General features: G+C 54.0%; 1 protein-coding gene across 7 annotated transcripts in view; it reads right to left on the bottom strand.

Moving 5' to 3' along the window:
- The window catches only part of TSNARE1 (t-SNARE domain containing 1), an 80,167-nt gene extending 76,377 nt beyond the window's left edge, over window positions 1-3,790 (bottom strand). For 2 of the 7 annotated variants that reach the window (XM_040261673.1, XM_040261674.1), the window contains exon 1: window positions 3,178-3,786. In XM_040261673.1, the coding sequence (XP_040117607.1) occupies window positions 3,178-3,265 (88 nt within the window). In that variant the 5' untranslated portion in view covers window positions 3,266-3,786. Of the gene's footprint in view, window positions 1-3,177 lie in introns of all 7 variants that reach the window. The other 5 variants (XM_040261670.1, XM_040261671.1, XM_040261672.1 and 2 more) reach the window with 5 other exon arrangements.
- Window positions 3,791-26,560: the final 22,770 nt, after the last annotated feature.

Genomic DNA, 26,560 nt, shown 5'->3' with positions numbered 1-26,560 from the left:
CACAGTCAGCAGGACTAAGACCCCACATGCCACATGACACAGCCTAAAAAAATATAATAATAATAGAAAAGGGAGCACAATCTCCGGGACGTCCCTGGCAGGTCAGTGGTTAGGACTCCGTGCTCCCAGTGCAGGGAGCATGGGTTCTATCTCTGCTCAGGGGACTAAGATCTCACAAGCCACACAGCGCAGCCTGGAAAAAATAAAAGAAAATAAAATAACAATAATAATAATAGAAAATAAAATAACAATAATAGAAGAGAGGCCACAATCATCATTTCTACTCAGAGTTGAACTAGAGCTTCCGGTGGGCTCAGGACAGAAGGAAAAACACAAAAGATAAAAGCGTTGACACAGAAGAGGCGAACACTGTCATTATTCGTAAGTGACACTGTCTATACAGAAAACCCAAGACTCAACAAATTATTACAATTAATAAAAAGACTTCAGCAACACGGCAGGACCTTTCGTCAGTGACTTTGTCAGTAGACAGAACTCAACTACGTTCCACAGGGAAAAGCTGGCTTCTTCAAGAAATCAAATCCAGGGACAAAAACAAAAAAGGAAAACTAAAAGGGGAGCATCCAGAGGCCTGGAAAGACCAGAAAGGCACCATCAACAGTGACGTGTGCCTCTCGTAGGGAGCCCAGACACGCCGCGTCTCTGCGGGTCTCCCGGAACTCGCAGGAGGGAGGAAGCCCCGCTGCATCTGGACGACATCTGGGCACGGAAAGGAGACCCTCCCTGAGATGGTCACACAGGAGGCGTGCTGATGTCTCGGGGGAGGGGGTCGCGAGCACACAGGTGACGCTGGGCCAGCCTGGGGCATGACCCCCACGCCCAGTGGGCCAGGGCTGGGTACATGATGCCACTGTGCCTACTCTTCCGTATGGAATCTCCCACATTCAGGAAGCTTAAAAATAAGATGTGAATATTACGTAAAACCTGCACTTTCCTTCCTAGAACAACCAGTTGTGCGTGCGTGTGTGCACCAGCAACGAAGACTTGGAATGGGTACTGTGTTCCATTAACGTGCGTGCATGCTAAGTCGCCTCAGCCGTGACCGACTCTTTGTGACCCTGTGGACAGGCTCCTCTGTCCATGGGGCTTCTCCAGGCAGCAAGAATGCTGGAGAGGGCTGCCATTTCCTCTTCTAGTGGCTCTTCCCCACCTAAGGATTGAACCCACGTCTCTGATGTCTCCTGCACGGGCAGGCAGGTTTTTTTTTTTTACCACTAGCACCAGCTGGGAGCCCCTGTCCCATTAATAATGGTCCTATTTACAAAAGCAGCAAAAAAAAAGTTGTCATTTTTGTTAAAATCAGTTTAATGAAAGATATGTAAAATATTTATGGAGAAAATTACAAACTTTGTTGACATTAAAGACCCGTCAACAGAGAGGCCTACGGTCTCGTGGGCAGAAGACTAGTGAGGATGGCACGGCTGAGTCTCGTGGTAACACGGGATGGGGGCCAGTCTCAGCCCAAGTGACGGGCAGGGCCTCTGAAATCCATGCAGCAAGAGAGGCCAGAGTGCCCAGGGCGCACCTAAGGAGCAGCAATGGAGCAATCTGCCCTGAACAGTATCAACAGTTAGAATAACTGTGAAAATCAGGGTGTGACTCCGCACAGAAATAGAAAAACTGACCTGGAGAATCTGCATAGATACCGCACTTATCACACAGCTGGCACCACAGGTCTGTAGAGAGGGAATTTTCGGTCAAGGGCCCGGGGACAATTTGTTATAACAACAGAGAAAAGTAGTGTATTACACTCCACCCTCCCCATACAGAAAAATCAATTCCAGATGACGGCAAGACTTAAACATGAAAAACAAATTGTATAAGCTTCAGAGGAAGTAAAGGCAAAACCATTATCCTTGTGCTAGAATTTATTAAACAGAAAAATGCACATTTTGACAAGAAAGACTGATAAACACAGAGGTGCTGTAGTTAAAAACTGGCTTTCATCAGCAGCACCACAAGGAAAAGCCAGCACGGTGGGCACAGTACCTCCAGAAGACACATGGAAACCTTGCCCATTGACAAGAACAAGACAAACTAGAGGGAAAAACACAGTTAACAGTGACCACGGGAAAAACTGATCCCACCAGATGCCGGAGAAACGCGAGCTGAAGCCAGAAGACGCCGCTCCAGGCCCACGGGCGGGCAGACAGCCAAGGCCACTGCCCTTCCGGGCCCACCAGACAGGGCCGGGCCAGCACAGCCACCAGGCGCTGAGCTGCCCACCCCATTGCCTGGTGTTGTGCTGACCATCATGGGGGCCGTCCCAACAGCGCCAGCATCCGAGCTCCTCAGCACCAAACGCAGGGCCCAAGACAGGCGCTCCGACGGCCCGTCCCCCGTGGAGCAGCTGTGCCTGCCACGACCTTGCACGTGACTGAGCACCCAGAGCAGGCAGAGGGAAGGGCAGCCAGGGGATGGCTGTGCCTCGGGGGCAAAACCAAGTCGAAGGCTGATTCAACAGTCAAGAGACACACACGCCCACAGGGTCTGCTCAAGGACATGACATGGCAGAAAAACCTCGAGGACAACCCCAGGGTGGGGAAGGGGGTGGGGTCCAGCCCTGGGAGTCTTCGTCACATTTCAAGTCTGTGAGCACACATGCTCATAAACTCACACTCGCTGCGGATCCCTAAGGACCTGGAGTCAGTTTCCCAGACACAGGTCTGGCAGAAAACCCCTCTGCAGGGGGATGGGAGCTGGGGGGTGAGCAGACCGCAGAGCCAGCCCACGGCAAGGGGCCCGGCCCGGCCCCCGAAAACCAGAAGCAGATCTGCCCTGTGGAGCCCAGGACGCAGCCTGTCACCCACGGGCCTCCATTCCCCGGCTGTGCCCCACACACAGCACCAGGCCCACACAGGCACCTACAAGGCCGTCCGCCAAGCACCCCAGCACCTGCAGACTCCACGGGACACCGAGGACGCCTGGACCCGCCCCCAGGCAGGGCGGCGTCTCCCACTCTGCTCTCCCCAGGTGCTGACCCAACGCCAACAATCCCGGCCCGTCTGGGGCTAGGGTCACCCCTGATCCGGGGTCAAAGGCAGGGCCAGTCAGGACAGAATCCTTCTGTGGTTACCATGGTTACCAAGGTAACACAGTGGAGACGGGCCCCCTGCTGCCCCCGGCTGCCCCCCCTAACACCCAGGCTGCCCTTACCTAGGGGCTGATAGCCTTGTTGGGAGGGCCCCCCGAAAGGGCCCCGGCTCCCCAGGCCGCCGCTGCCTGCGATGGATCCATAAGACATCTTCTCACAGGACGCAGGGCTGCACCTTCCTGCAGAGGAAACAAAACACCGGGTGGGGGGAGAAGAGGGGGGTCAGAGCTGGAGCTCAGGTTCCACTCCCGCTCCGCCCACCCTCCCGGGAGCCTGACCGCTGCGACCTCACCTTGCAAGTCAACAACTAATGTCTAAACGTGGAAACAAGATCGAGCAGTAAAGAGCAACAGGAGTGTGTTATTCAGTGTCAACAGCCTCCTAGAAGCACCCAAAGCAGCCACGATGGGAGGAAGGCGACTGGCAGGGGTGGGGGGACCTCTCCCTGAGTAAACCACGCAGCGCTCCTTCTCTCTCTAAACTTCATGCGTGGAAACTTTTAAAACATTAAAGCTTAATTTGCAAAATCCCAGTGAAATCCTCCTCCAGAAGGCTCGGCCTGGAAACACAGCTGCACAGGTGTCTGCCTTGAGCTGACAAGACCCAGGGGCCCCAGCATTGTCCTGTGTGGCCAAGAGACTCGGGGCGCGCAGGGACCAGGACAGCCATGCACCCACCACGCGCCAGGCGCACGTCCAGCATGGGCAGGAGGGCTGGCCCCAGGGACCTGGCCGCGTGGGTGGCAAGGGCTCACGCAGGAGCTCTCAGAGACCCTGGGGTTCCACAGAGCTCAAGGGGGAGCAGAGAAGGCGTCAAGCCTCCAAGCCACAGCTTGGAGGAAGGGGCAGGCCAGCCCTGGGAAGACAGGAGGGGCAGCGGTGTGAGGCGGTCCCTCGGCCACGGGCAGAGGCTACGGACGGCTCTAGGGACCCGCCAGGCTGAGGGTGCACCTGGCGCCTGGTCACAGGCAGGCAGCTGGACGGGACTGCGGCGACCAGCCAACAGCACAGGTCGCCTGAGGGGCAGAAACAGGCCAAGGGGCTGCCACCAACGTCCAGGCAGCTGAAGGGTCATGGGCAGTCCTGGTCTGAGATGGAGGGAAGAACCCCAGCCTGCCCCATCTAGCCTGCAGTCTCCCACGGCCTGTGCTTTTGCTCAGAGACTGGGACATGGAGGCTACCTGCCGCAGGGACCACAGAGCCAGCCCAGCCGGAGGACGCCCAGAGCGTGTCCTCTGCCTGCTGCCCGGGCCCCCGGCAGGGCTCTGGGCCTCAGGGGCCTGGGCGCACAGACCCCCGGGGCTCCCCACGTGCCCCCCACCTGCCCTGCACCAGGCTGCACGCTCGGCTCCCATCCAGTGTTCCCACCCACCCCGCACAGCCAGCTCATGGTCGACTTCTCCACCAGGGTGTCCGCACCGCGAGGGTGGGCGGCGGGCAGCCACCTCAGGAGGAGCAGAGTTGCTGGCAGCCCAGCGGGCGGGCGGAAGCTGCAGCAGGGCCAGGCCGGAGGGCCGGCGGACACCGCTGGGCTGGGGTGCCCAGGAGGAGCCCCAGGCCGCCTCAAAACTGCCGGCCAGACTCCAGGGAGCAATGCCCACTCCCCAGGAGGCCTCCTCCGGAGCAGCTTCCGTGACCACCTACTCGGGTGGCCGGCCTCCTCCGCCTCAAGCCCCCAGCTCACGGTGGCGCCAGGCTGTACCCTGGACATCAGCCTCCCGCAACAGCCTGAAGGAAGCTGTCTGTCCCTGGACTGCCCAGATCCTGCCCCCTGGGCACCAGGGGAAGCGGGGGTGCCAGGGAACGCCCCAGCAACGCAGTCCTGCCTGCAGGACAAAGTCCCCAGGCCCTGGAGGAGGGAGCGGCAGGCCAGCAGGATACCACAGGATGCCAGGCTGGAAGGGGCGCCCGGACACAGCCCAGGCTGGAGGCCAATGACCCGCCTCCAAGGCCAGTGCTGAGGCCGCAGTAGGGCGGGCCCTGCCCGTGACCTCTGCCTGCAGCTCTCTCTTGCCGGCCTGGGGCTCGCAGAGGCCAGGGGCCCCCCAAGGCCAGGGCTGACCCTCCCAGCAGCAGACAAGGAGTGGTACTGTCTACACGGGGACGTCCCAGCATGGGCCCTGCCCCCGCACTACGCCAGAGGGACCCCAAGGATGGAGAGCAGGTCCCGGCGGGGCCCAGCATGAGCCACTCTCTCATCTCTGGTCCCGCTTTCTCCTCTGTAACCGGGGCAGCACGCCTGCCCTTGGTGGGTCAGGGTGCCCTGTCAGAGGCCTCCAGGAGCTCGTCTGTGAGCCGGGGCCCCGCGGCGACACTGGACAGCAGCAGCCCTGAGGCAGGCCGAGGCCTGGAGGCCATAGGGGGCACCCCGGGGGCAGAGAGGCGGGAAAGGATGGGCTCTCCCTCCTGCCCTCGGCCCCCCCGGAGGCCTGAGTTGACCCAGAGCAGGAGAAGGGCACTGGGACCCCAGAGCCCCTCTGCGGGGGAGAGCTGACCTCCCCAGAGGGCTGCACCGTGCCCAGCGTCTCGCTCCTGCTGTGACCTCGGGGAGGTCCTCCCAGCATGGTGATGGACCTGACCACAGCAGGCGTCCTCCCCACCCCAGATGCCTCCAGCCTCGGCAGAGCACACGGCCGCATCCCCGGCCTGCCCCACCTGGCCGGGTGCACCCGTCCTCAGTCAGGACCCAGTCTCCCCCAATAGGAGGTACCAGGAAGGGCACCCCAGGGAGGGTAGCGAGTCACACAAGAGGAGGCGTGCGGAGGAGGCCACCCTCAAGGCGCGTGTCCTCACACTGAGGGCCCCCTGCACGCCTGCTCCCACCCGAACACTCACAAGCCCCTAAGGGCCGACAGTGAGGGCTCCCAGACTCCCTCAGGCCTTGTCCGCCCCCACGTCAGCCATGTCAGGGCCGGTGGCCCCAGACACATGAGAGGGAGGCCCGAGACCACCCAGTCCAGTGGAACCCCAGGGGCCGGGTAAGGAGCAGGGCCCCCAGGTCCACAGAGGGAGGTGCGTCCAGCCTTCCTCCCGACAGAGCCCAAACCTCCCACCGACCTGGTCTGCACCCCCAGGAGGGCCCTTGGCAGCAGGCCAGAGGCGGGGGCCTGACGCACCCACTTGGGGTGTTCCCTCCTCCAGTACCTCGGCTCCCACCCGACCCTGGCTGTGTCCCTGCTGACAGCCCTCAAGACCTCACTCTCATGGCCGAGCTCGGCCACAGCCCCCGATCCCCACCCCAGGGCCTTGGGGTCTCCTCCCTTCCTCCTCTGTCTCCCCTCCTCGCCCAGCCCCGAGCAACCGCAGGGCTCAGTTCTGCCCTGCCTCCCCTTCCTCCCTTCCCCAGCACACACAGCCCTGGTGGAGCCAGCTTCCAGGCACCACGGGACCCAGGGGTTGGCATGAGCTGCAGCCCACTCGCCGTCACGGCCCAGCGCCCCCCAGACACGGCCACCCTTCCTCCGGCCACACACCAGGCCTGGAAACACAGACACGGGGCCAGGCTGAGGGGCTGAGACGGCAGGCCCGTCAGCCCAACTCCAAGGGGTGCGACTCTCCTGTGCGGTGAAGTCTCTGCGATTCACTGAACTAACACAGGCAGAGGGGGTCGGGGCAACGGGACTGAACGCCTGACCTGGGCCAAGAGAGGCCGCAGGCCTCACAGGGCCTGCTCCACGTGAGGCATGTGGGAGGGCTCCCTGGAGAAGGCAGGCCTGGGGAGGAAGAGGCTCTGTGGGCTGGGCCGGTCAGAGGGAGAATGGCCACAGCCTGCCCCCTACCCAGACGCCCTCCACTCACCTGGTCCCAGGCGCACTGGCGGGGAGGCTGCTGGGGAGCCCTGCCCTGCTTGCCTTCTGTGCTCTGCTCCACCCAGGCCCGCGGTGCAGCTCCAGGGGGGCAGGAGGCCCCAGGCTGTGCTGCTCAGAGACCGAAGTGCTACCCTCGGGGGGGACGGAGCAGCAGCAACCAGGCTGCTGCCCGCTGAGGGCCCAGAGGACACCGTGAACCACCCCACAGCAGAGCCCTCCCTGGACTAGACCCACGCCTCCCTCCACTGACCGCTACCCACGGGCCCACCAGAGTGGCTTCAGATGGGAGTATTCTGGAGCCAGAGCAGCTAGGAGACCCTAGGGTGAAGAGCAGGACGTCACTGGAGACCAGGCTGCCCAGCACACCTGGCCGCATGCCTGCCATGTCCTGGGGAGAAGACGTCGGGGCCACGGGGCCTCAGCGGCAGCACAGGGGATCCTCAACCTTCACTGGGTCACATGGGACTGAACCCAGGCCCCCTATATTGGGAGCACAGAGTCTGAGCCACTGGACCCCCAGGGAAGTCCCTGAGACCCTAATTTTTTAAATGAGAAAATTGAACCCAGGGAGGGGAAGTGACTCACCCGCGGCCTCACAGACAGATGGGTTGAGATCAAGGCGCCTCCCTCCATGGCTGCAGTGCTCCCCACGCCTGCCCCAGCGCTCTCTGCCGGTCCTCCCACAGCCCACGGCCACAACTCCCGCACCATCAGGCCCCCCGTGAGCACCTGCCCGCCCACTGGAGCTGGCAGGCTGCGTATGGCCGCAGTCTGCACCGCGCACAGACGTGTGTGGGCCACTCGCTCACGCACAGACGTGTGTGACGATCACCCTCCCGGCCTCGTCCCCTAAGACAGTGTGATGCTCCAGAGCAACAGGAACACGGGTTTCTCAGTAACAAAACACCATTCTTCACAGATAGGAATTAAGACTACTTGGAGAAATGGCTGATCCCAGGACTGGGGCAGAGAGAGTAAGATAAGCCTAGATCATTCTGTTACATGAAAGAGCAAGGAAGTGATCAAAGCAAGGCAGGGCCATCGCCGAAGGGCCCAGAGGAAAGCCCGACAGGCTTCCTTCCGCTGGCCAACTCGGCAACAATTTGAGCATGAAAAAAGACGATGGTGATAAAAGATTATAACTTTTATTTATTGTAGCCTCTAAAAAATATCTATCATGTATTGATTTATCTGGCTGCTCCAGGTCTTGGTGGCAGCACAGGGGGTCTTCCATCTTTGCTGCGGTAGTTTCCTGACCGGGGTGGAACCCAGGCCACCTGCATAGGGAGCTCAGTCTTAGCCACTGGACCCCCAGGCAAGTCCCTGTTATAGCCTTGTAATAAAGAAGTAAAGTGAAAGTCCACAAGTCCACGTGGTTGTAAACACACACAAGGGAAAAAGAAAAAGCTCTTCGTCAGAGCAGACACTGACAACTGGGAAAGGAAGGATGAAATTAGCAACATCCTTACGAGGACTGACTCATACAGAAAAGCCCAGTCACCAGAGCAACACAGGAAAGGACAGGTCAAGGAATGATAGTAACTCATTCAGGCAAGATCGTCCAGCAGGCCTGAGAACTGTGGGTGCGAGTCCCATAAACGGCAGGATATCTACGCAGTCTCAAAGAACCTTCCCCAAGAAACTAGGTAAAAGTGGAGGAAGGACAACTCTGCAGAGGAGAAACTTCACGGACGTCAGCTTAACCCCAGGGCCTGGGCCAGGCGGTGGGGCACAGATCAGACCTCATGCACCCCTGCCGCCAGACAGCAAGGAGGAGACGGCAGCCTCTCCAGGCCCTCCTGCCAAAAACAAAGGACCACGGGGACAGGAGACACACCCGGCTGGTCAACGGCCCGCAGCACAGCCGACCTGCGCCTTTTCCTGCGTCAGCGTCGCAGACTAGTAGAGAAGGAGGACCTGACCGTCCAGGTTCAAGGAGGCCAAGGAGATGGCACCCCCAAAACCAAACGGGATCCTGGATTTCATTCAGCGGAGAAACGTGTCACTGGGCTCACTGACAAGGTCTCTCCCAGGAACACCAGGAAGACTCTTAGGCCAGAGTACTAGCCAGTGTTAATGCTGCTATTGACACCGTCCCTGGGGTTACATAAGAGAGTCTGCATTTGGGGGTCAGGAGCATCGTGTCTCCAGCTCGCCAAGAGGTCCAGAGGAACACGTGATGTGCACATGTACACAAAGAGGGAGGGGAGGAAGTGAGCATGGGAAAACGGCTATACGTGTGGAACCTGGTGGAACAGAAGGCTTCCTGTTAATATGGTGACTGTTCTCAAAACTAGAATTACTTTGTCCAGGAGTTTTAAGTTCAAAACAAACGAATAACTACTAGAATATTTTTTTAATCCTAGGAACATAGTCAAGAAAGGTGTAAGATCTGTATACTGATAACTAAAAACGAACACTACTAAAAGGAAGTAAAGAAATTGTAAATGAATGAGGGGCCACAGCAAGCTCGTGGGGGGCACCGGGACCCCACGGCTATGGGAACCAGCTCTAACACGCCGAATAACACACACAAATGCGTAAAATATTTTCTGAAGCTAAGAAGTTCCTCCCATCTCAAAAACAATCTATTAGACAACTCTTGAAGAAAGAAAAAAAAAATTAAACTGAAGAAATTCTTTTAAAAAAAGTGAAAATATCACCTATGAAAATCAACAGAGCATGTTTAAAGCAGTGACCAGAGGAAAAGTCTAAATGCTCAATATTTCATGCATTTAAAAAAAAAAGAATCAAATGGACTTCATTCTTAACTCAAAAGGTTGGAAAAGAGCAAAAAAGTCAAAAGTAACCACAAGGAAAGAAGAATATAAACAAAAGTTAATACTATTAATGAGATGGGAAACAGAAAAACAATAAAACTAATTTACAAATTAAAATCCTGTTTTCCATAAAGTACTAACAAAAGAGACGACCAAGAGCTAAGTAGTCAAGAAAAGAGGGAAGAAACCACAAAGACACAGGCATCTGCAATGAAAAGGCGGCGTGAGGGACTCATTAAGGCTCTGCTCTCAAACCTCTATACACAGAAGCTGTAAAACGTGGACGGGATGGGCAATATCTGAGGAAAACGGAGCTCACCAGAGGTGACCCGCTGGAGACAGAAAGCTTCAAGAGACAAATCTGGATAAAAGAAATAGGAAGTTTTCATGAAAACCACCCCACAAAACACCAGGACCAGAGGGTTTTGCGGGGGATCGTGCCACGTTTCCAAAGCCGAGCATTTCCAGAGCTCCGTAAATTATTCCAGGGTGCTGCCAGAGCAGGGCAACCTCCGGACCCTTGTATGAGGCACCTGCAATGTTAACACTGATAGAGAAACCTGGTGAACGCAGTGCAAAACACGGGGAAGTTACACACCAGCACTGGCCACGAATATGCTGCCAGACACTAAATGCCACACCAGGAGACAAACTCAGTCCTGACGTGCTCACCTTTCCAGGGATGTGGGGCACGCTCGGCCTTATGACACCGCATCCACCCGAGGGAAAGGCTACAAGTTTCCCCACAGACGGACACTAAAAACAGCATCAACAGAATTCCTGATGAAGACAATCAAAAATATTTCTTAAAACGGTAAACACCCGCTAATTCTAAAACGAGTTTGCTCTGTGGGAAACAGAAGTGGGGACTAGCGCTCGCTACCAACAGCACAACGGCGATGGAAATGCCAACACAAGTTAAAGCTCCCAGAAGTAGCAAGCGGGGCAAAGCAGCAGCACGTAAACTCACCGGTGCCGGCTGGAGGAGAACCCCAGTCCCCAGAGCAACCCGAGCGAGGACAGGTCCAGGAACAAAGGTCACACGAGACGGCGGTCTCCCCGACGACCCAGGCGGAGCGGATCGCGTGGACAACATCGGACAGGACGGCACTGCTCACAAAGACGTCGTTCTCCCCTCCCAGTAAACACCAGCCAGCCCAGAGCGTCCACACGGGAAGACACCATGGAAACAAGCAGATAAGAAGCACTGCATCCTTCAGGCTTAAAAACCCAGAGCAGGAAGGGCCGGCACTGCTACGACACGGTGAATCGAGGGGAGCTGGATGCAGAGGCCACACACCAACGACCCTGTTTCTGTGAAACGCCCACGACAGGCGGGTCTGCAGAAGCGGGACACGGACAGGCAACTACTCGCGGGTATGGGGCTTGGTCCAGCGTGACCAGAGGTCCGGACTTTGCAGGCGATGATGGACGGTCGTCCTGTGAGGACCCTGAAAACCACTCAAGCACACGTCGGGGTGGGATCTGTAGGGGACGTGAGCTTTATCTTGACGATGTGATCGTAATACACGCTAGAAAGTCTCTATGATTAAAACCGGGCAGGAAAACACAGAACAACAGAATGAAAAAGTCTAAAATGAGACCCACATACGTATGGACACTTAGGACAGAATTTTTAATAAACGGTGCTGGGATATCTGGTTAGCTGTGTGGGAAAAAAGTGGTTCATGCCTAACATAGTGAGAAGAGCCTGCGCCAAAGGAGAACAGCCACCCACGTGAGAGAGAGAACAGTCTGAGGAAAGACAAGTTCCCCTGAAGCTGCGTGAGGGACGGTTTCCTGGGGAGGACTCAGAGCCACACGCTGTGAAGCGAGAGGCGCACGCGCGCCTGCTGCCCCGCCCAAGCCCCCCACCTGGTCTCCCCCTCCAGGAACTAGGCCCCCGTGACACTGGCCCCCACGGGTGGGGGAGGAGCAGGGTGGGGGAGCGCTCCCGCCTGCCCCGGGTCAAAGGGGCATATTGGCACCAAGGCCACTTGCAGTCTGGCTCCTTCCCCTGTGCCTCCAGGCAGCTCTCCCCGACCCCACATCCGGACCCCAGCATTTCCCCAGCGCCCCCTCCCTCACCAGTCTACTAAGACCTCCCCTTCTCTGGGACGCAGAGAACAGGCCGGCAGGCCCCCAGGACTGGGCAGGAGCACGCAGAGCAGGCTGGGGACTGAGCAGGACGCCCTGGGGAAGGAAGCCATCTGGTCTTTGAAGGAGCCGCAGGGCGCAGACCCAGGCCCTGGGAGTTGGCTCAGGCCAGGCACAGGCACCTTCAAAGGACAGCTGGGCGGTCTCAAAGGCCTGTGAGCAGAGGGCCTGGGGCGGCCGAGCTCACACCAGGAGGGCGGACACACACCCCACCCACGGGGGGGGCAGCAGACCACCTGACTCTGCCCCAACACCTCCCCCACAACTTGCCCAAGAAACCAGGGTACAGGCTAAGGGCGGAGACAGTTCAGCACTGCATCCTCCAGGGCGGCCCCAGGGTGCCGCCTGCACTGGCCCTCGGCCACCCCCCGGACCTGCCCCCAGGCCACTGCAGCCTGGGCGGCTGAGAGGTGGGGAACCCTGAGGGTGGGGACCCCGAGACCACCAGGCAGCAGAGGGGCACTGACCCAGCTCAGAGGAGAGGCCCTCCCCGCACCACACAGAGCGGAGGGGCCCCAGGCCTGTGCTCCTGACCACAGGCTGGGCAAGGGGAAGCTGGGCGGAGCCCAGGACGGGGTTGGGGGTGAGAGGATAGCCCCCGGCCCGCCAGGCTCCAAGTCTGAGAACCTGGGCTGAGCCCACGGCTGTAGGAGCCCAGCAGGGACCAAGACTCGCCCAGATGGAGATGAGGGAGGCCGGAGACAGAAGGGAGAGGAGGGAGGAACACGACCCCATTGGACGGAAAAGCAGCCGGGACGCGCCGCCTGGCCACCCCTGCTCCTGCGAAGGCGCGGCCTGCAGGAGACTCTTGGCACAGACTCCAGGGACCCCAAATGCTGGAGCTCAGTCATGGGGGACTTGGCTCCGAGAATGTCACTTAGGAGTGGGAAATCCAGGATTACAGGCCCTTGAAGGGTTCTCGCAGATGAAAACGCCTGAAACGGAGGGAGGGACTGAGGCAGAGGCAGGGCAGGGAGGGGCTGGGCATCAGGGGAGGCAGAGCCCAGGCGGGCTGCAAGGGCCCCAAGGCTCGCCACCCCCCAACAGACTGCTCGGCGAGACAGACCCATGCAGGACAGAAGCTTCAGGCGCCCAAACACCCAGAGCTCCCGGTCCCCGGCCCCCAGGGACGTGACAGGCTGAGTGGGAAGACGCCACCCAAAGTCACAGCACGGGGACTTCCCTGGTGGTCCAGACGTTAAGACTCGGGGCTTCCGCTGCAGGAGGCATGAGTTCCATCCCTGGTGAGGAAATCTGCACAGGGGTGGTACAGCCAAAAACCATCACAGCATAGTCGGGACTGCCTCCGCCACCCCGAGAGCAGGCCCTGTGCCCCCAGGGTCCCCTGGCGCCCCAGGAGATGAGAGAGGCAGGGCTGCAGCAGCCCCAGCAAACCACGCCCTGCACCCACTCGAGAGCCCTGCGCTGACAAATCAGACAGGAAGCACTCGGGAAGCCAGAAACACTACAAAATAAAAACACAAAGCCAGAAACAACCAAAATAGCCAGCAATAAAGAATTAAATACATCGCGTTAGGTATCTAAATAGAGTATGACGCAGAGAATTTAAATAGTGTTAAAAGTATATATTCAGTTGTGGGGGACATGCTCACACACGACACTAAGGTGAAAAATGACGCGAGAAAAGCCCAGGACACACAGTTACCCTGAGGGGTGCGTGTCCTGGCCGCGGGGGCAGAGGAATCACCACTAGGTCACCCCACTCCTGGACCATTGTCACTCATTCCTGAAGGCAGCCCAGACACACACCAAGAAGGCAGGGGACGCACTGGAGCCCTCCGTCTGCTCGGGCTGCTCACGTGAGTGGCACACAGGACACGCAGGACCCACACGTGGAACACAAGAAGCAGGACAGAGGCCGGTGGGCGACGGCATTTGTGCAACAGCAGAAGGGACATGTGGCACCTCGGGGGTCACGGCCAACCCACCTGCACACACTCATAGGCCCTGAGCTGACGGAGACGCACAACAGGGCCTGGAAACACCACGGCAGGGGTGGGGGGGGGAGGAGCTGCCACGGAGGAGCACGCAGTCAGATCCCGTCCACGGGAGACAAACCCACAGTTGCCGGACAAGGCCTGGCCACAGGAGATCAGAGGTGGGAACGGCAAGTGGTCGCCAGGGGTACAGGGATTCTGTGCCGGGGTGAAAAAGTTCTGGAATCAGGTGGTGATGGCCACACACCATGAAGAACGGACATCGCTAAAGTGCACTCTGTAAATGTATAAGACGGCACGTGAGTCCCATCACAGAGCTGCCCAGAGTGGGTGGTGGGTCACAGGAGGCTGCGGGCGGACGAACTTCCTCGGTGCGGGCCAGGGCCTCCCAAGCTCTCTGCCAGACCCACATGTCACTTTTATGATCAGGAAAAGGAAAGATAAACGTGGTCCTTGAGCCCAGCAAATACACGCTAGCGCTGCTGGTCTGGACGCGTGGGCCAGCAAGGGGCATTCCACCAGGCCGGGCGGCATGCGGCCACGGTCACCGTGCCCAGGATGGAAGAGCACACAGCAGACCCTCAGGCAGCCTGCCAGCATATGGACCCAGGGCACGCCAACTCCACGCCCAGCCACCTGGGGCCATGGGAGCTGCCTGGTGACACCCACGTCTGCAGAGCACACAGCCAGGCGCCTGCCTGGGAAGCCTCAGCAAACGGGCACAGCCACTTGCTCTCAGGTCACTTTGTTAATTTCTGCAGCCTGGTGGAGGCTGAAGGCTCAGCTGTCCACAAATGGGTCTTCATCCCTAGCCAACCCCAGCCTGGCCCAGGAGGAACCCAGCCTGACCCTCGACCCAGCCGCAGCAGCATCAGGCCAGGGCACCCAGTGGCCCCTGCCCCTGGCCACGGACCAGCCTGCACCCTAGGAGTCCCCAGCTCATCACCTCCTAGCTAAGAGAACTTGCACCTCCTGGCACCTGTGACAAGGAGACAAGGCCACAGATCTACTTCTCCACGGGGCTGAGTTAACTCCTGGAAGCGCGTCAGCTGCACAGCCGTGCTCACTGCTCCGTCCACGTCCCAGCCCTGCAGCACCCACCACTCATGGGAGACCCTGAGACACAGAGCCGGCTGGGCCACCTCTCACCACGCACGCACACCTGGGCCAGACCCCAGGGCCCCACGCATGTGTGCCTGTGTGCGCAGAGGCAGAGGAGGGGCCGGGGGCTGCAGTGATATGCAGTGGAGTGTTGCTATAGCAACTTGGATTCCATGTCAAACACAGCGCCAGCCAGGCACCCCAGGCACCCCGAGAACGGTGCCCAGAACAGCCACGGGGAAGCAGGGATTGCTGACAGCACCAAAGGGTGGTTGGGACGCTGGGCACACAAGCCCTTCCCCCACCCCACCTGGCACTCCGCCCCCACCCCAGCCCCTCCTACCGCCCTCCCCGGAAAGGCCACGGGACTCCCAGCTTCAGGGCCTGGCTCTGCCCACCGCCCTGCTGCCTGCCATCAGCCGAGCCCTCACCCAGGATGGCAGCGGGCAGGGAGCATGGAGACTGGGCCTGAGTCATGAGGGCAGGGGCGGCAGCCCACAGCACAGCTGCAGCGGCCAGGAGTCATGTCCCCCACAGACCCCAGACTTCCAGGGAGAGGCGTGGGGGTGGAGGAGGGTCATGGTGGAAGCGGGAGCTGGGGGCCCCGTTCTCTCGAGCACAGCCCGCTCGGGAGGGGAGCCAGCCCGTTTTCTGAGGACAAGCCCCCATCAGGCCCGGGACTTGCAGCCCATGGCCACCATGTCATTTAACCTTGGGGAAGGAGCCTCTGCTGTTACACGTCACAGATAGGAGACTGAGGCTCAGGCAGGTTAGGAACCTCCCCAGGAAGGAATCTGCCCAGGAAGCCCAGATGACCTGAGACAAGGTGGGATCCAGACCCAGGTCTGTCTCCAGACAAAGCCTGTGCTGCACTGCCCCCCTACTTGGCAGTGGACACATCAGACCGGAGCTCAGGACACGCCTGGGTGTCTCAGCCCAGCTCCCCCAGAAGAGGCCAGCGACGCAAGGACAGCCAAGGTCATCCGATGAGACAGCCAAAGTCCTGGGACGCTCCCCCAGCCCTTCGTGGGGAGCCACCAACCGTGGCGGCGTCCTGAGGACAGGCGTGCTGAGGGTACCGCTGGCTGCAGGAAAACGGGGCAGGCACATACCTGCCACCTCAATCCCAATGGCAAAGGCTTTATGCTCCTTCTCCCCGTGGGGAGGGAGGAGACTCTCACTGTCCCGGGTGAAGACAGGCACACACTTGCTAAGTTCACGGAAGGCCCCCGGTGTGGGAAGGCTGGGGCCCTGGGGAAGCCCCCACCGCACAGAGGGAGCGGGGAGGCATGGGCTCGATGTGCTGGGAGCCGGGCATGCTTCTGGAAGCACCATCACCACCATCACTGCTTAAGTGTCCCGGGGGGTGGCTCCCTCCCAGCCTCACCCACCCTCAGGAGCAGCACCAACAGCAGCATGACTGGACAGGAAACTCCCGCCCTCCCCAACCCCTCAGCCCCCATTCATGGAAGCAGGGTGTCCTCCATGAGCCACCAGCCCCATGGCAACCCCCAGGTCACAGCCACCGCCTCCTCACAGACAACAGGATGAAGCCATGCTGAGGAGACAGAGGCTGGGAGATGGCTTGCAGTCTGCTGCTTTCACAGGAGAAACATCAGCAACTTAACTGGCTGAGGAGGACAAGACCCCTCCCACAGGAGGGGTGGCAACAGGAAGATGGGGATCCCCCTTTTTGCAGATGGCAAAGGTAAATCACAAGTGTCACTGCCCAGAGTGACAGGCAGGAGGTGTGGGCTGGGCCCCAAACCCATGCTCTGTGCCCAGGAGCTGAAAGTGCAGACCCAGCTGGAGGAGCCCCTGGGGAAAGGAGAGCTTGCCCTCAACCCCTAACCCACAGCAACTCCCTGCAACCCCTCCCGACTGCCCACCCACAACACAGGGCAGGCCAGTGGCTCCCACCCTGCCCCAAGGCCTGCAGGGAGGAGGCGTCCATGGGTAGGATGGGCTGGCAGGACAGAGGTGCCCGTGGAGCTGTCCGTGGAGCTGAGCACAACGGGCCCAGAGACAGTCCGGCTGGCCCTCAACTAATGCTGCTGCTGCTGCTAAGTCACTTCAGTCATGTCCGATTCTGTGCGACCCCAGGCTCCACTGTCCCTGGAATTCTCTAAGCAAGAACACTGGAGTGGGTTGCCACTTCCTTCTCCAGTGCATAAAAGTGAAAAGTGAAAGGGAAGTTGCTCAGTTGTGTCTGACTCTTAGCGACCCCATGGACTGCAGCCCACCAGGCTCCTCCATCCATGGGATTTTCCAGGCAAGAGTACTGGAGTGAGGTGCCGTTGCCTTCTCCGCAACTAAAGTCAATTAATGTCAATGATAATGTCAAATAATAGAAGGGGAAAGACTAGCAATCTCTTCAAGAAAATTGGAGATATCAAGGGAATATTTCATGCAAGGATGGGCACAATGAATGACAGAAACAGTAAGGACGTAACAGAAAGAGAAGAGATTAAGAAGAGGTGGCAAGAATACACAGAAGAACTATACAAAAAAAAAGTCTTAATGACCAGGATAACCATGATGGTGTGGTCACTAACCTAGAGCCAGATGTCCTGAAGTGTCAAGTCAGGTGAGCCTTAGGAAGCATTACTGAGAACAAAGCTAGTGGAGGTGATGGAATTCCAACTGAGCTATTTAAAAATCCTATAATTTGATGCTACTAAAGTGCTGCACTCAATGTGTCAGCAAATTTGGAAGACACTGCAGTGGCCACAAGACTAGAAAAGGCCAGTTTTCATTTCAATCTCAAAGAAAAGCAATGCCAAAGAATGTTCAAACTACAGCACCGTTGTAATCATTTTGCATGCTAGTAGGTAATGCTCAAAATCCTTCAAGCTAGGCTTCAGCAGTATGGTAGTGAACAAAGAACTTTCAGGTATTCAAGCTGGGTTTAGAAAAGGCACAGGAACCAGAGATCAAATTGCCAACATTCGCTGGATCATAGAGAAAGCAAGGGAATTCCAAAAAATTACTTCTGCTTCATTGACTACGTAAAAGCCATTGACTGTATCACAACAAACTGGAAATTCTTAAAGAGATAGGAATACCAAACCCCCTTAACTGTTCCCTGAGAAATCTGAATGCAAGAGGAGAAGCAACAGTTAAAACCTTACATGGAACAACTGGCTGGTTTAAAATTGGGAAAGGAGTACATCAAGGCTGTGTATTGTCACCCTGTTTATTTAACTTCTATACAGAGTACATTACGCAAAATGCTAGGCTAGATGAATCACAAGCTGGAATCAAGATTGCTGGGAGAAATATCAACAGCCTCAGATATGCAGATGACACCACCCTTATGGCAGAAAGCAAAGAACTAAAGAGCCTTTTGATGGGGGTGAAAGAGGAGAGTGAAAAAAACTGGCTTAAAACTCAACATTCGAAGAACTAATAAGGCCATGGCATCCAATCCCGTCACTTCACGGCAAATATAAAGGGGAAAACATAGAACCAGTGACAGATTTTATTTCTTTGGGCTCCAAAATCACTGCAGTCAGTGACTACAGCCACAAAATTAAAAGACGCTTGCTCCTTGGAAGGAAAGTTATGACAAACCTACACTATTAAAAAGCGGAGATATCACTTTGCTGACAAAGCTCCGTATAGTCAAAGCTATGGTTTTCCCAGTGGTCACAAAAGGATGTGGGAGTTGGACCAGAAAGAAGACTGAATGCCGAAGAACTGATGCTTTCAAACTGTGGTGTTGGAGAAGACTCTTGAGAGTCCCTTGGACTGCAAGGAGATAAAATCAGTCAATGTTACAGTAAATCAACCCTGAATGTTCATTGGAAGGACTGATGCTGAAGCCGAAGCTCCAATGCTTTGGCCACCTGATGTGAAGAGCCAACTCGTTGGAAAAGGCCCTGATACTGGGAAAGAATGAAGGCAAAAGGAGAAAAGGCAGACAGACAATGAGATGGTTTGACAGCATCACTGACTCAACGGACATGAATCTGAGCAAACTCCGGGAGATACTGAAGGACAGGGAAGCCTGACATGCGGCAGTCCATGGGCCGCAAAGAGTCGGACACGACTTAACAACTGAACCACAACGTGAATGAGTCCAACTTCTCCAGTCAAAGAAAAAATGACTCTCAGGTTAGATGGTAAAGCAAATCCAATCTCACGTGCATGTGAGAAACACCCATGAAGGAAGCAGGAGGCGACAGGCAGAAGGATCATGAAGGCACGTTAGGCACATGGAGGGGTGGGCAGCACTTTGTGACCCAAAGTTGGGGAGCATGGAGATGAGGCAAAGGGCGGGGTTAAGGGTAAAAATGATATTCGTCCACAGGCGCCAGTAGTCACAGGAGACACAGGAGGAAAGGACAGAAACACTCACGCAGGAATGCAATTCACTTCTCTGTCAACGACAGAGCAAGTGGACAAAAATTAAGACACACGTGACCCACACACAGTCAGGTGGTGACACTGACCGGGACACACACTGGCCGCTGACACCCAGAAGACAGAGCAGATCTCCTTTCCAAGCACCTGTGGAAAACTGACAACTGACCCCGTGTTAGAAACACAAGAAGAACCTCGTGAAACCCAAAAAGTTCAAAAGAGAACAACTGAAATTCTCTGATCAAAATGCAATTAAAACTAGAGCAACAACAAAACCAAGAAATCAAAAGATGCTTTTAAGACTTACTCCTCAACAGCTTTTGGACCAGAAAAGAGACTGCAAACCAAAATGACAGCACTTCCAGACAGCACTGATAAGGAAAACACAGTATCAGAACTTAAGGAAGGGCCTTTAAATATTAAACACTTTTCTGAAAAGAACAGAAACAAATGAATCAATCATCTGAACACCTAGAGAAAAGAACGATAAGATAAACTGGGAGAGAGCAAAAGAAATTAACTATAAGCAAAAAGTGATGCATTAAGAAGCAGAAAACAAGGGCAATTAATTTAATAAAAATATCCAAAAGGTGAATCTTTGAAGAAGAAAAAACCCTACAGTGCAAACAAATAGCCAATCCAACCAAGGGAAAAAAAAAAAAAACAGAGCAAATACAAAGGAAATAATCACAGGAACCAAGGAAATTAAGAGAATAGTAAGCAATAACTGCACTCGAGTCTACATGAATAAATCTAACAACCTGGATGAAACTGATAATTTTCTAGGAAAATAAAATATCTATAACTGACCCCCCCCAAAAAAGAAAGAAAAATATTAAAGGATTTTCTTCCTCCAAACAGAAACAGAACAAAAGAGCACCAGGTCCCAAAAGTTTCACAAACTACCAACACCGTGCAGACCAAACGTGCATGAGCCTGTGTGCCAGGCACTCAGCTGTGCTCCACTCTTTGCAGCCCCCACATAGTTCAATACTATTCACAACTGTGCAAACACATCAGAAAGAAAACATCTCAATGATACCTACGAAGCAGGTGCAACCCTGGAGCCAAAACCGAAAAGAAAGTACACACCAGAAAAGAAAGATGACGGACCCAGCTTCCTTATGAAAAGCAGTACAGATGATCAATTAACCAGCACAAAGTATCCAGCAGCACCTTCGAGGAATTCCACGTCAGACCACGTGAAGGGCATTCCAGGAACTCAAGAATGTCTCAGCATTAGCAACTCCCGGAGTATAGTTCATCATATGACTATGTCTAAGGAGAAAAGTCACATGATCATCCCATAGGTGATTTAAAAAAAAAAAAACAACTAAACAAATTCAACAATAATTCTTCCGTTTTATTACAAACAAGATGCTCAGTAAAATGGGCAGCACAGGCTCTTCCCTGACATATGGAAGGCATGTGTCCCATTCCAAACCCATGTCTGCCCCACGGGGAAACCCCAGGGGTGCCTGGCAAGAGATGCCCAACACCAGCATGACTGCTCCCCAGAATGCTAGAGGATCTGTTCACACGAGTAGGGACAAGAAGGAGCCCAGAATGCAAAAACTGGAAGGGAAGTTTAAATATCACTATTTGCAGCTGCTAAGACTGGGTACCTGGAGAACCCAAGAAAATTAACTAAAAAATAGCAGAATTCAGCAAGGTAACACGGGACAAAATCAAGAGTAGTCATATGTGCATACACAAACAGAGGATATGCAGAAGAGGCTCCTAACCACAACATTTAAAAAGACATGGGACTCGCCTGGTGGTCCAGCGATTAAGACTCCCTCCATGCTTCCACTCCAGGGGACATGGGTTTAATCCCAGGTCAGGGAACTAACATCCCTCAAGCAATGCGGTACAGCAAAAAATAATAATAACAATAATAAGAGATAAAATTCCTGCAAATAAAGAAAACGTGAAAGCATTACAGAAGAGGAGACCTAAGAAGCAACCGAGAAAACACAACACCTTCCGAAGTGAGACTCGACGTCATAAAGACGTCACTGTCCCTGATTTGTATATTTAACACAATCCAATCCAAACCCAATCAGGTTTTAGGGATGCAAATACGTGTATGTGTGTGTCTGGTGAAGGGACTGAGTAAAGAACAGGCAAGCTAATTCAGAGTTCATATGTAAAGATAACCTAGAACAGGCAAAAAAAAAAAAAATATGACAAAAAAGCAATGAGTTCTTTGAGATACTGAAACAAAGCAGTAAGTAAAAGTGAAAGTGAAGTCTCTCAGTGGTGTCCGACTCTTTACAACCCCGTGGACTGTAGCCCACCAGGCCTCTCCGTCCATGGGATTCTCCAGGCAAGAATACTGCAGTGGGTTGCCATTTCCCTCTCCAGGGGATCTTCCCGACCCCAGGGATCGAACCCAGGTCTCCCGCATTGCAGGCAGACGCTTTAACCTCTGAGCCACCAGGGAAACACAGCATAAGGCCTTAATAATAAATAGAGACTACAGCTGCATGCAGGGACAATGCAACAGCTTATAAGCAAACGTCATCAATCCTGAGAGGGCAGCGACGGTGGACGCGTCACACATCCTGCACACAGTACAGAGCAACAGCCACTGGAACAGTGCGCCACAGCAGAAGACAAACACGCAGAGCAACGGGACAGAACGGAGAGCCCAGAAACACACTCACACACCGACAGCAGACGGATCTGCCACGGGCGCCAAGAACACACACGGGGAAAGGACAGTCTCCGCAACAAACAACGCCAGGAAACTGAAGCTGAACCTGGAAGACAATGAACTTGGATCCTATCGTACACCACAAATGCATGATAACTCAGTCAATTAAAGACTTACACAGAAGGCCCCAAACTGTAAAACTGCGAGAAGAAAGCACAGGGACAAAGGTTCAAAACGCTGGTTTTGACAAAGATTTCATGGATATGACACCAAAACCTCCAAGTAACAGAAACAAACAAACAAACAAACAAAACAAAACAGCTGAGTGGGACTACAACAAATAAAAAAGCTGCTGCAAAGCAAAGGAAGTAACCATCGGCGTGAAAAGGCATCCACGGAACTGGAGGAGATATTTACATGGAGATCTTCCTTGACGCACAATGGGGTTACACCCTGATAAACTCATTGTAAATTGAAGATGAATTGAAAATGCATTTAATACATCAAACTCAGCAAAGGTCACAGCTTAGCTTGGCCTTCCTGAAACGTGCTCAGAACAATCACACTAGCCCACAAGTGGGCAAAACCATCTAGCACCAAGCCTATTTTATACGAAAGTACGGACTGTCTCTTCCTGATGGCTCAGGTGGTAAAGATCGCCTGCAATGCAGAAGACGTCGATTCAATACCTGGGTCGGGAAGATCCCCTGGAGGAGGGCGTGGAAACCCACTCCAGTATTCTTGCCTGGAGAATCCCATGGACAGAGGAACCTGGCAGGCAACAGTCCATGGGGTTGCAAAGAGTCAGACAGGACCGAGTGACTAAGCACAGACACAGCACGGATGGACCGTCTCGTGCAGCAGACTGAACGCTGCTGAAAATGAATACGGAACTCGGCCAGGGCGCCAGCTGTGCACACTTGTGCTCTCAGGGCTGACGGGGTGCTGCCCGCTGCCCAGCATCAGGAGAGAGCACCATCCACCCTGCCTCACTGGTCCAGGAAAAGATCAAATTCAGAACTCGAAACATGGACGTGTATCACTTTCACATCGTGAAAAGTCAAACACTGTAAGGTTGTTAAGACCATCATAAGTAAAGCATGATGTGTATCGAATACGGGGTTAATCTCCAAAACATATAAGGAACTCCTACGATTCAACAGCTTAAAAAAAAGAAAACTAATACATCACCCAATTATAAAATGGGATGAGGACGTGAACAGACATTTTTCTAAAGAAGACATACAAGCAGCCAAGAGGAGCATGAAAAGATGCTCAGCGTCACTAACCATCAGGCAGACACAGATCAAAACCACAGTGAGACGTCACCTCACCCCTGGCAGAACAGCCACGATCAAAAACAAGAGAGCGTGAGAGAGTCTGTGTTGGCGAGGATGTGGAGAACCTGGAACCTGGTACACTGACAGCAGAGATGCAATATGGCACAGCTGATACGGCAAACAGCATGAAGCTTCCTCAAAAATTAAAAACAGAACCACCATACGATTCAGCAATCCCACTTCTGAGCATTTGGAGAAGAAAATGGCAACTCACTCCAGTATTCTTGCCTGGGAAATCCCATGGACAGAGGGGAGCATGGTGGGCTACCCATGCTCCACGGGGTCACAGAGAGTCGGACACAACTTGGCAACCAAAGAGCTTCCCTGGTGATTCAGCTGCTGGGGAATCTGCCTGCAGTGCAGGAGCCCCAGGTTCATCCCCTGGGCCAGATGCATCCCCTGGAGAAGGGAATGGCAACTCGCTCCAGTATTCTTGCCTGGAGAATCCCATGGACAGAAGAGCCTGGTGGGCTACAGTCCACGGGGTCACAGTCGGACACAACTGAGCGACTAACACAACACATACGATTCCGTGATCCCACTTCTGAGCATTTATTTGCAAGAATTAAAATCAGGACCTCGGACAGATGCTCCCCATGGTCACCACAGGGTCATTCACAGCAGCCCAGACATGGAGACCACCTCAGTCCCATCTGCAGATGAAGATGAGGTCCACGTGGCGGACATGCTTCAGACTTAAAAAAACAAATTCCGCCATGTGCAACAACATATGGACCTTGAGGACATTATGCAAAGTGAAATAAGCCAGTTACAGAAGGACAAACACTGCGTGACTCCACCTGTATAAGACATCTAAAACAGTCCAGGGACTTGCCTTGGGGTCCACTGGTTAAGAATCTGCCTTGTAACACAGGAGACCCAGGTTCAATCCCTGGTCAGGGAACTAAGGTCCCACATGCCACAGGGCAACTAAGCCCACAAGCCACACAGAAAAGATCCATAATGATCCAAGGAAGATCCCAGGTGCCACAACTAAGCCCCAACACAGCCAAAGAAAATAAATGAATAAATTTTTTAAACATAAATAAATAAAATAGTCTCATTCAGAGAACCACTGAGTAGAACAGTGGTTGCCAGGGGCTGGGCCGGGAAAGAGGGGAGCTACTAATCACTGGGAAGAAAGCTGCAGGGAAGCAAGACGATGCGGTTCCAGAGCATGGCTGGCAATGCTGCCCCTGGACAGCAGGATGGGGCACTCGTACCGTGCATACAGCACGGCACTGTGCACTTCAGTCTGTGAAGAGAGCTCAGTTCAGTTCAGTAGCCTCTGACTCTCTGCGACCCCATGAACGGCGGCACGCCAGGCCTCCCTGTCCGTCACCAACTCCTGGAGTTTACCCAAACTCATCTCCATTGAGTCAGTGATGCTATCCAACCATCGCATCTTTTGTCATCCCCTTCTCCTCCTGCCCTCAATCTTTCCCAGCATCAGGGTCTTTTCAAATGAGTCGGTTCTTCGCATCAGGTGGCCAAAGTATCAGAGTTTCAGCTTCTACATCAGTCCTTCCAATGAACACCCAGGACTGATCTCCTTCAGGATGGACTGGTTGTATCTCCTCACAGTCCAAGGGACTCTCAACACCACAGCTCAAAAGCATCAATTCTTCGGCACTCAGCTTTCTTTATAGTCCAACTCTCACATCCATACATGACTACTGGAAAACCCATAGCCTTGACTAGATAGACCTTTGTTGACAACGGTATATCTCTGCTTTTTAATATGCTGTCTAGGTTGCTCGTAACTTTCCTTCCAAGGGGTAACCATCTTTTAATTTCATGGCTGCAATCACCATCTGCAGTGATTCTGGAGCCCAAAAAAATAAAGTCAGACACTGTTTCCACTGTTTCCCCATCTATTTGCCATGAAGTGATAGGACTGGATGCCATGATCTTAGTTTTCTGAATGTTGAGCTTTAAGCCAACTTTTTCACTCTCCTCTTTCACTTTCATCAAGAGGCTCTTTAGTTATTCTTCACTTTCTGCCATAAGGGTGGTGTCATCTGCATATCTGAGGTTATTGATATTTCTCCCAGCAATCTTGATTCCAGCTTGAGCTTCCTCCAACCCAGCGTTTCTCATGATGTACTCTGCATAGAAGTTAAATAAGCAAGGTAACAATATATACCCTTGATGTACTCCTTTTCCTATTTGGAACCAGTCTGTTGTTCCATGTCCAATTCTCACTATTGCTTCTTGACCTGCATACAGCTTTCTCAAGAGGCAGGTCAGGTGGTCTGGTATTGCCACCTCTTTCAGAATTTTCCAGTTTATTGTGATCCACACAGTCAAAGGCTTTGGCATAGTCAATAAAGCAGAAATAGATGTTTTACTGGAACTCTCTTGCTTTTTCGATGATGCAGCGGATATGCTGGCAATTTGATTTCTGGTTCCTCTGCCTTTTCTAAAACCAGCTTGAACATCTGGAAGTTCACGGTTCATGTATTGCTGAAGCCTGGCTTGGAGAATTTTGAGCATTACTTTACTAGCGTGAGATGAGGGCAATTGTGCGGTAATTTGAGCATTCTTTGGCATTGCCTTTCTTTGGGATTGGAATGAAAACTTACCTTTTCCAGTCCTGTGGCCACTGCTGAGTTTTCCAAATTTGCTGGCATATTGAGTGCAGCACTTTCACAGCATCAACTTCCAGGATTTGAAATAGCTCCACTGGAATTCCATCACCTCCACTAGCTTTGTTTGTAGTGATGCTTCCTAAGGCCCATTTGACTTCACATTCCAGGATGTCTGGCTCTAGGTGAGTGATCACACCATCGTGATTATCTGGGTCATGAAGATCTTGTTTGTACAGTTCTTCTGTGTATTCTTGCCACCTCTTCTTAATATCTTCTGCTTCTGTTAGGTCCGTACCATTTTCGTTTTTTTTCTTTTTTTCATTTCTGTCCTTTATTGAGCCCATCTTTGCATGAAATGTTCCCTTGGTATCTCTAATTTTCTTGAAGAGATCTCTAGTCTTTCCCATTCTATTGTTTTCCTCTATTTCTTTGCACTGATCACTGAGGAAGGCTTTCTTATCTCTCCTTGCTATTCTTTGGAACTCTGCATTCAAATGGGTAGATCTTTCCTTTCCTCCTTTGCCTTTCATTTCTCTTCTTTACACAGCTATTTGTAAGGCCTCCTCAGACAGCCATTTTGCTTTTTTGCATTTCATTTCCATGGGGATGGTCTTGATCCCTGTCTCCTGTACAATGTCATGAACCTCCATCCACAGTTCATCAGACACTCTATTAGATCTAGACCC

Source organism: Oryx dammah, unplaced genomic scaffold, assembly GCF_014754425.2.
Source record: "Oryx dammah isolate SB20612 unplaced genomic scaffold, SCBI_Odam_1.1 HiC_scaffold_19, whole genome shotgun sequence".
NCBI classification, from domain to species: Eukaryota; Metazoa; Chordata; class Mammalia; order Artiodactyla; family Bovidae; genus Oryx; species Oryx dammah.
The sequence above is the reverse complement of the archived record's forward strand: the minus strand, read 5'-3'. Positions and strand labels throughout refer to the sequence as shown.